Source organism: Sceloporus occidentalis, unplaced genomic scaffold (genome assembly GCF_023333645.1).
Source record: "Sceloporus occidentalis isolate IW3139 unplaced genomic scaffold, rSceOcc1.0.p SCAF_6, whole genome shotgun sequence".
NCBI classification, from domain to species: Eukaryota; Metazoa; Chordata; class Lepidosauria; order Squamata; family Phrynosomatidae; genus Sceloporus; species Sceloporus occidentalis.
In genome coordinates this window covers 33,772,965-33,782,097 of record NW_028316986.1, presented here as the reverse complement: position 1 = coordinate 33,782,097, position 9,133 = coordinate 33,772,965, and the positions used below count along the sequence as shown (strand labels likewise).

Below are 9,133 nucleotides of genomic sequence, written 5' to 3'. Positions count from 1 at the left end.
CTTTCTGATTGTCAACTGTGCATGTCATGAATTTCAACTGTCCCTTATTGCTAATTTGAAAACCTGGCAAAACTACAGATGATGCTTGTAGCACAGCACAGGAAGTATTGGCATGGGGTAGGGACAGGACAAGGTCATGCAGTGAATGTGGGCAATAGGCATTCTACTGAAGTTAGGACAATTTTTTAAAAAACATCACCTACAGGTTTTGAGTGAACATCAGTTTTCCAGACAAGATCAATTAAATAATACAGGAGAAAACAGGTATTAGTCCTTTTTTATTATTAAAGTATCAAAACATAAAACTTAAGAATAGAAAACAAATTGTTCCAACTACATTATTAAACATTCAGAATGAAACCAGATACACCAATCCATGCAGTTTGTCCATTCAATGGGTCTTTCAGAGAGCTTCAAGCTGTCCCTTGCTCTGTCCCATGAAGCAGGAGGGGGAGTAACACCTCCCTTCTATACAGACAGGAAAAATCTGTCCATAGGATCTCTCCCTGCCACAAAGTCTGTCACAGCCCAAGAGTCCTCTAGTTGGGAGTCCAGCCTCCATCATCCCCAACCATTTGCTTCACTAGATGAGAAGGATGGAAGTTGTCATCCAAAACCACCTGGGGACCCAAATTTAGGAACTGCTGCTGTAAACTAAAGCAAAAACTAGAATGACTTAATGTCTAGTTTTGCTTTGCGATTGCTACTCTCCAAGCAATCTAAATATATATACAGTGGTGCCTCGGGTTACGAAATTAATTCGTTCCGCTGTCAATTTCGTAACCCGAAAGGCTTTCGCAAGCCGAATCCCCATAGGCGCTAATGGGGAAAAGCCGCTTTTTGGTGCGAAATCGCGCCGAAAAGCACCAAAAGTTTTTTCGTAACCCGAAAAAACTTTCTTAACCCGAAACAGTTTTTTTAAATTAATTTTTTTCGTATCCTGAAAATTTCGTAACCTGGGTAATTCGTATCCCGAGGTACCACTGTACTCTCATACCAACTCACATTACCTATGCAGACAGACACACACACACTCAAAACACATGCGTGCACACACACACAGAGGAAGCAGTGGCCACAGCTAGACAAAGATTAACTTTGACAAAATTAGTGGTGCCGTAGTAAATTTTTGGCATGCTAGTTAACAGTATGTGTGCTTTAACTCAAAGCGGCAACAGCCACACCTATGACGCCAGCGTCACTTAAAAAAAAACAAGATACACAACAGTAATATTTTTTTAAAAAACATCTCTCAAGGAGAAACATTAATTCTGTTATGAGACTGAACAAAGACTGCCTGTATGATAATCTCATACATACAACAGTATAACTCAGAGCCCATTTTTCATGTTTATTGGGGATCAGGTTGCTCTTGGAAACATATGAAATACACATGAACAAAGTGGGAGACTTTGACACAGCAGATGCCATCTGTTGGTATCATCTTTAGCTAGTGTTGGCCACCCCTTATGCCACCAGACTCATGGTTGGATCCCAAGAAGCCCTTCTTCCTCACAGGGGAGGCTATCCTCTGCTCATGAAAGGTATGTCTCATAGCTCACTAGTACATCCCATCAGCTAAGGAAAATCCAATCCAAAGATGCTGCTCTTGCATTCATAGGAGGTCTTACACAAAAAATGAAGATGGCAATAGATGGAGAGGGGATGCATCAGCCACAATGCAAAACAACAGCAAGACAAAAGGAGGAAATGATTAACATAACATTTGCATATGCTAAATTACTGACAATGCAGCATATTTGGAAAGAGTAACTTAGAAGCGAAAAGCAATATTTCCCTTAAGTGGGCAAAAGTTGGATCAGGTGACCCATTTCTCTTGCGCAGTCTGCTGTCCATTCATGGGCATCTTTAAGAACCATGTTCTTAGGGTTCTTTGTCATTTCTATTTGGACTGAACAAGCCTTCAAACACAGGACTCACCTCTATAAAGTAGGTTCCCCGGTAACAGAACTGATCTAGTTAGCTTGCTACTTGCCTTTCACTGACAGTTCTTTGGATCCAACCAGAGTAGTCACTAAAATTTGCAGCATCATTACAGAAACCCAATTACATATATTTCTGTTTAGCAAATTACACATAGTTATATGGCAAGTTATCCCTTCACTCATCCCACCACACCCCCTATTCATTGCACAGTTAATACAGAGGCCACTAAAATGTAGTTTTAACATGACATGAGGAAAAACTCCCCAACAGTAAAGTGGATTTACTTTGCAGGAAGAAAAATAACTCTGTAGCAAGACACAATTTGGCCCATTACATTCCTTTTTTGTTACACAAACTATACATTTGAAACACAGCATTGGACATTAGAATATATCCAAGTTGGCAAGCAGTTCTGTTGCAGAATGTAAAAATCAAAGCAAGATAAAACAGGCAGCAGGCTCGTAATAGTCAGATTTGAGAGTCCAAGTTTCAGATGCTACTTTTCTGAGGTATCATGTGTATGTGTGTGTGTGGTTGGGCTTGTTTTAACACTGCAAAATAGCTGGAACAGCCATTGGTTTCTGCATATTTCTCTGCCCACACCACTGATTGTGCCAATAAGTTTAAACAGATAGACCACACAGGCTAAAAAAAACCCCTTTCATAACAAAACAGAAAAGACCTATGCAAAAGCAGGGGCAGTTTCCTTACACTCAGTTTTGCATAAAGAAATCTGATATACAGAAATTGATGTTCTAAAGCTTCTACTTCAGGTTTCAAAAATCAGTATTTGAATTCTAGATGGAGTTCATTTCAGATAGGGATGTGACAGGATTTGGTTTTTAAAGATGCTTGCCATTACCACACTACTAGAGTTTGAAAACAGCCTTTTAAAAGCAAAATATTCTTAAAGCTTCCAATCTCTAAAATTGAGACAATTTCTCGATAGCAATGCTTTTCCCCTCTGTGATTTTATGAGCCAAAATTTCAGTTCTTCAAAACATAACAATGTTGGAATCTGCCAGATTTTGTTTAACCTCCTTTTTCTAGGAAAAGTGAGTCTTTATATATGGCCAGTCACACAAACTAAGCATTGTTTCTTTTCTTCTCAATTAGTGGACATTCACTGAAGTGCTGCCCTTTATGACTATAATATTCAGCAAAACACATGCACACCTCTCATTAATGTCCTTTGTTGTCTTTAACCTTTGGACTCCTTAGGACTTGGTGTTGTATACCTTCAAGTCATTTCCAAACCCATGACAACCCTACAGCTATCATAGGGGTTTCTTGGCAAGATTTGTTCAGAGGGTGTTTGCCTTTGCTTTCCCTCTGAAACTGAGTTAGTATGACTTCCCCAAGGTAGGTTTCCATGGCCAAGCAGAGATTCAAACCCTTGTCTCTAGAGTTGTAATCCAATGCTCAAACCACTAGATCACACTGGTAGCTCTCCTTGGAAAACTTATGACATACTGTATTAAAAGTAATGGCTTAATTGTCTGAAGCATGGGAAGCACCCAATAGCCCTGCTGAGTAAGAAGAGGTATAACATCTTGAATTACTCCACCCACTAAAAAAAATCCTGATCTACATTTTTGGAATTAACAGCATGTCAATACATATAGGATACTAAATCATCACTCAGACATAGGAGGCCATGGTGGTGTGTTTTTCATCCTACACTGTACTATTTGATTTGGTACCAACCCTCTCTCTGCCCTCCAAAAAAAGTATAATCTATGCAAAGAAATCTACAGGGCAGCCTTATATAACTTGCTGTCTTCATGCTCGGTAGTTAGCTTGATGGCAGTAGTAGGTTAACACATTTGCAGAGCACCAACTTAAGAGGGGCTGGTATCAGGAACAGAGGAAGGATCACAACTTTAAAAAAAAATCTTGTTTGTACTACAGCGTCTAGGACTTCCTAGCCAGCATGGTATGTGGCCATCCTGGCTGGGGTTTTTTGGGAGTTGTAGTCCAAAAAGAAAGAAAAAAGAAAAAGAACTTTTCAATGCTCTGGGAAGTACCATAAATCAATCACAGAACACATGTGTTGAATACAGAAAGTCTCATATTCAACCCATTGTTTCTTAACTTAAAGCAAGAATGTAAAACAGCACAGCTGGGAACATTTGCTACCTGAGTCCTTGAAAAACTGCTACCAATTAGATTCCCAAACTAGATGAGCAGTGCTGTTAACACTATAAAAAGCAGCTTTGTGTATTCCAGGACCTAGGCTGTTCTTTGGACATTCTTTTCTTCTCCTGAAAACGTGTCATGACTGTGCAACCCCAGAGTTTCACAGAAATGTCAGAAGCAATCACAATAAGCTGATCAAAGAAGCAACTGACCAGGCCAGAGGTATTAAACATCTACTGTAAGGTTTAAAATTGATTACAGCTAACATCCATTTGTAAGGAACAAACAATGACAGAATGAAATGTGGCATTTACCAACAGGAACATAGACTAGTAAAGCAACAAGTAATCCTACAGATATACTCATCTAGCTAAGCCCATCAACTGCTTGTGAGAACACAAGAAAACTCAACACATGTGGAAAGTTAAAGTTTGGTAAATCATGTGTAAGAGTTCTGCCCCCAAAATACCTATGCCATATTTGTAGGGTAAAGAAACCAGGATGCATATGCATTAACAAGATCAGAAGTGAACGTATGTAACAGGGCCAATTCCCTTTTTGGACTGTTTGCAGACTGACTGATGCACTAGTCCAAGAAACTTTAGGCACAGGAATTTGGAAAAGGGAATGAGACAATTTATCCATAGCAATGTCTTTCCCCTCTGTGGTTTTATGAGCCAACTAAATGAACAGTACTTTAATGGAATTTTAGTGTGAAGGTTATCATTGCCAGTTTAACAGAATGCAGTCACTGCTATTCTTTGAAAAAGGTAGTCATTATTTAACTGTAGGGAATGCCAATGCCAACTTTAAATGAAACTCCTGTATCTCTATGTAGGTGCAAGTTCTACTGTTAATGCAGAGCAACACAGATTGAAACAGAGGGACCGACCAAAGATCAACCAGCAACATTTCATGGATTAATGCAGATTTGAAGCTAGATTTGACATACCTTAACACTTTATCCACTATGCCACAAAGACTTTCTGCACAATGATGTGAGAAATTGTCCCTTGTAGCCCTGACCTTAGTTCTACAGCCCAGCTGGTTTGCCTTCATTGTTCCTAGCATAATAATAAAGCTATTGACTGAGTAATTCAGCATATAAGTATATATGCCAACACATAGATATTGATTAGCAACAGGCAAAGTAATAACTACCACATTTTCTTGGTTGAAAAAATGGTGCCAAGAAAAATATTTGCAAGTTAAGTATCAAGAATATGGCAAACCATGAATCAAAGAGAGCCTCGATACTCAAGTTGATCTTTATCATCATGTATCTGTTATACTGTTAAGTGTCTTTTGAATATTGTAAGTATGACTCATGAATTGTGTTCTCAAGGGGGAATTCCCCCCTACTTCTTAAAAGGAGCCAGAGGGAAGGGGTAATGTTCCAGATCAGTAAATTCAGACTTCATTCGATAAGCAATTCTGCAAGAAACCAGTGCCTGCTGTATCATCGCATAATTTGCCTCTACCACGAGTCATTAAAAAACCCACAGAAAGGCTTCTGTGAAAATCAGCAACAATAAGAAACAAGAGTACAATACTCAACTTAAAACATTGCACTAGGCTGTAGAAACACCATAATTCCCCATTATATTTCAGTGCCTTTTGGAATTGAAAGCATCATTCTGGAAGTTGCAAAAGTTTTTCTTTTGAAAGTACAAAATGAAGGGAGCAAACACAGAACAACTCCTCGGTGTCTACACTTCCTGCCCGGCTGGAGTGGTGCCCATTCAGCCTGATTGCCCACCTGATGCGTGCCTCCCTCTGAGTCCTAGTGTTCTACTAGAAATCACTCAAGTGCAAGTACTGCATGCCAGCAAGAGTTAACAAGTCTGTAGCTGTTGTTGTGAGTATGGCTTCTAGTAATAGCAACTATGGCAGATACTTAAACCTGAAGCGAAGGCAGCAGCCTCTCTTCCACCCAGTTGAGTCCTTTCAACAGGGAGAACTGCAGTAAAGCTAACACAGTCTTTTCCTCTTAGCAATATGTCACCTCCTTGGCCTTTACTTGACTAACAGGAGGCCACAAATGCCAAGAAGGCTTCTCTATGGCTTTCAGCATAGGTGCTGTGTTGGATTTGTTGGTGTTTAATGGCCTGCCCTAGGGGCACTTAGCCTTTTCTGATCATTGCTGCTTAGCCTTGCAAGGTTCCTTCTTTGATTTGCTGAATGAAGAGGTTTCTCTCATCCTCTGGTGTCCTACCATTCTGAGCCCGGACAATACATGTGGGCCTATGGAGATTGAGCATGTAGATCAAGTGCTGCTTCTCATTCTTCAGCTCTTCAATCTGAGCCTTCAGTTCTGCATTGATGGTTTCCAGTTTTTCTGATTCCTAGTCACAGAAGAAGAAAGTAAATACAAAAGAAAGTAAATGACAAAAGCGAGAATGTGTAGCTACTCGCTTAGCGGGTGTTTGATTTGATAACCCTTTACCTTGTTCCTTTTTTCTGGATAAATTCAGTATCATCACCCTTTTATAATGTTCCTAATGTTCACATAATATTTAAAATAGATTTACTTATGTGTGGCTGTATTGTATATCTCAAATTATTATAAAAGCATATGAAACATTTTGTGTCAAATAATAGAAATAAAGTAGGCCCTCCACGTTAGCTGGGTTAGGGACACAGGACACTGCGAAAGTGAGGGAAAAAATAACAATAAAACTTACTCTCTTTTTTTAACCTGAGAAAGCACCTCTTTAGGAATCGCTAGGTCCCCCATCATAACTCTGTAGCTAACATCTGGCAGAGGTTTACCATAGAAATGTACTGTAGGACCTTCAAATGCCTAGAGAAGTGTTTTCTCTAGGGATCTCTAGGTCCTTCAGTGTAACTATGGCCAACTTCTGGCAGAGTCATGCTGGAGGATCTAGAGATTCCTAGAAAGAACACGTTCATCAAATCAGTGAATAATCAAATGGGTAAAACTCAAAGCTGCAAATGTGGAGGGCTAACTGTATTTTAATCTCAAATGATAATAAAAGTGATCTTTTAAACAGGGGAGGAATCTTGATATTTTGCTTGGAGAAAAAATCCACATCTTTGTTTCTCAGGAAATGTATTATGGAAATCCTGGTGACAATTTTGATCAAGGTTATACAATCATGACAATAATCCTGTGTACAACCCAGGTCAGCTTCCTGTTAATGACATATGCCAATATGACATTTTTTACAGATTTGGAGGAAGGCATCCACTCTCTCCCTTGGGAATGCCACTACAATTCAGAACAGTACAACTCAGAAAAATTTAGAGCCTGTTTCTCCAAGCAGTTTTAATTGAATGACTTGGTAAAGGAATGGTGGGCCCACAAGACCACCCAGGAAATCTAAAATGTTTGAAAAATGCTCCCAAAAGTCCTCTAGGAGGTATGAGGGGCATTTCCACCACATCTGGAGGATCTCTGGTCCCCCCAGGGGGGATTTTCAGATACTTTTTGCCCAAGAAATTTAATTAGTGGGTTCCAAGAGTTTCAGGGGTGTCTTGGTAGGCTTGGTGGGGCATACACAGTCTATGGGCAGCACTTTCCCCACACCTAATCTATTAATTTGACTTCTGTGACCAGATAGCAGTGAAAAGAGGCCATGAACTTACTTTCTGGAGACACTCTGTTTTTTCCTTCTTTTTGTTTCGACACTTGGCTGCTGCAATCTTGTTTCTTTCCCTCCTTCTCCTTTTCCTTTCATCTTCTTCAGGTGCACACTAGAAAAACCCAAAAGATATTACGGATCATGAGAGCCAGTGTAGTGTAGTGGTTTGAGTGTTAGGCTACAACTCTGTAGACCAGGGTTCAATTTCCTGCTCAGCCATGAAACCCACTAGGTGACTTTGGGCAAGACACGCTCTCTTAGCTTCAAGGGAAGGCAATGACAAACCTCCTTTGAACAAATCTTGCCAAAAAAACCTCCATCTTAGGGTTGCTATAAATTGGAAATGACTTGAAGGCACATAAAAACAACAACCAAAATACAGAGACTTTAGCTCTGTCACCTACACATACAAGAACTAATGACGACCTAGAGATTTTTAGACAGATACTATCAATTCTGCAAATAATCTTTTTTCCCCATTCATCCTGATATCCTGAAATACATATAAAATATAAAAGGAAAAAAGAATTAGGAAAAAATAAAGGTTGGTCCTTTTCTATTGGATTAGTTGGTTACTTCCTCACTCTTAAGTATATGTATATAAGAAGGTATGGTTTGAATGTAATGGTGTGTATAAATAAAAGTTTTAAATAAAATAGAAGTTTCATTTATATCCCACTTTTTGTTTAAAACAATCAAAGCGGCTTACAAGAGTTAAAATACAACCATATATACAAAATATCCCCCCTTAAAAGACAATTGAACAATATAGAATTTAAAATGACATAACAATTAAACCCAATAAAAGTGGCAGAGTCATAATATATATGGGGGGGGGGGGCAATCACCACATGGTATGTTAATAATTGTGTTGGATTGCTTTTTTAACAATAAAGTTTATTTTTTTAAAAATTAATTCTGCAAATAATCAAATTTGCAAAAGTCAAAGCCACAAATGTGGTGGACCAACTGTAATCTCTCCAAAGGAAGCATTGGCAGAGCATAAGGCTGGGGAAAGTCAGAGACCATCAGATGTAGAATCATATTGCAAGGTACTCCTGATAAAGCTAAGCAGAACTGGCTTTGGAAGATGCTTGGCTGAGAAGTTTCTGGGGAATCACTTAAGCAGGTTTTTGCAAATCTGAGGAACAGTAGCTAACAGGTTAATAATTATTATTTTAATTACTTAATTACATGTATATTCTGCCTTTACTTCAAAGAGCTCATGGCAACATGTGTGCTTCTCCCTGGCCTCACAACCCTGCAGGATAGGTCAGGGCTAGAGATCACTCAGTGAGGTTTGTGACTCAGTGTGAGGAGGGACCTTCAGCACTCTAAACTCTGTACCACTCAAGCTTTCAAGTTCTTGAAGGTTCAGTCTACCTCTAATTTGTGCTAAAACTCAACAACATTAATTAAATTTAAATATATATATGAACTGG

At 39.1% G+C, this 9,133-nt stretch overlaps 1 protein-coding gene across 2 annotated transcripts in view; it reads right to left on the bottom strand.

Annotated features, from left to right (window-relative positions):
- Positions 1-269: 269 nt before the first annotated feature.
- Positions 270-9,133, bottom strand: part of ATF3 (activating transcription factor 3) — a 45,208-nt gene continuing 36,344 nt past the window's right edge. For both annotated transcript variants that reach the window (XM_089529270.1, XM_089529269.1), the window contains exons 3-4: positions 7,696-7,803; positions 270-6,431 (exon numbers count right to left, since the gene is read on the bottom strand). In XM_089529270.1, the coding sequence (XP_089385396.1) occupies positions 6,234-6,431; positions 7,696-7,803 (306 nt within the window). In that variant the 3' untranslated portion in view covers positions 270-6,233. The remainder of the gene's footprint in view (positions 6,432-7,695; positions 7,804-9,133) is intronic.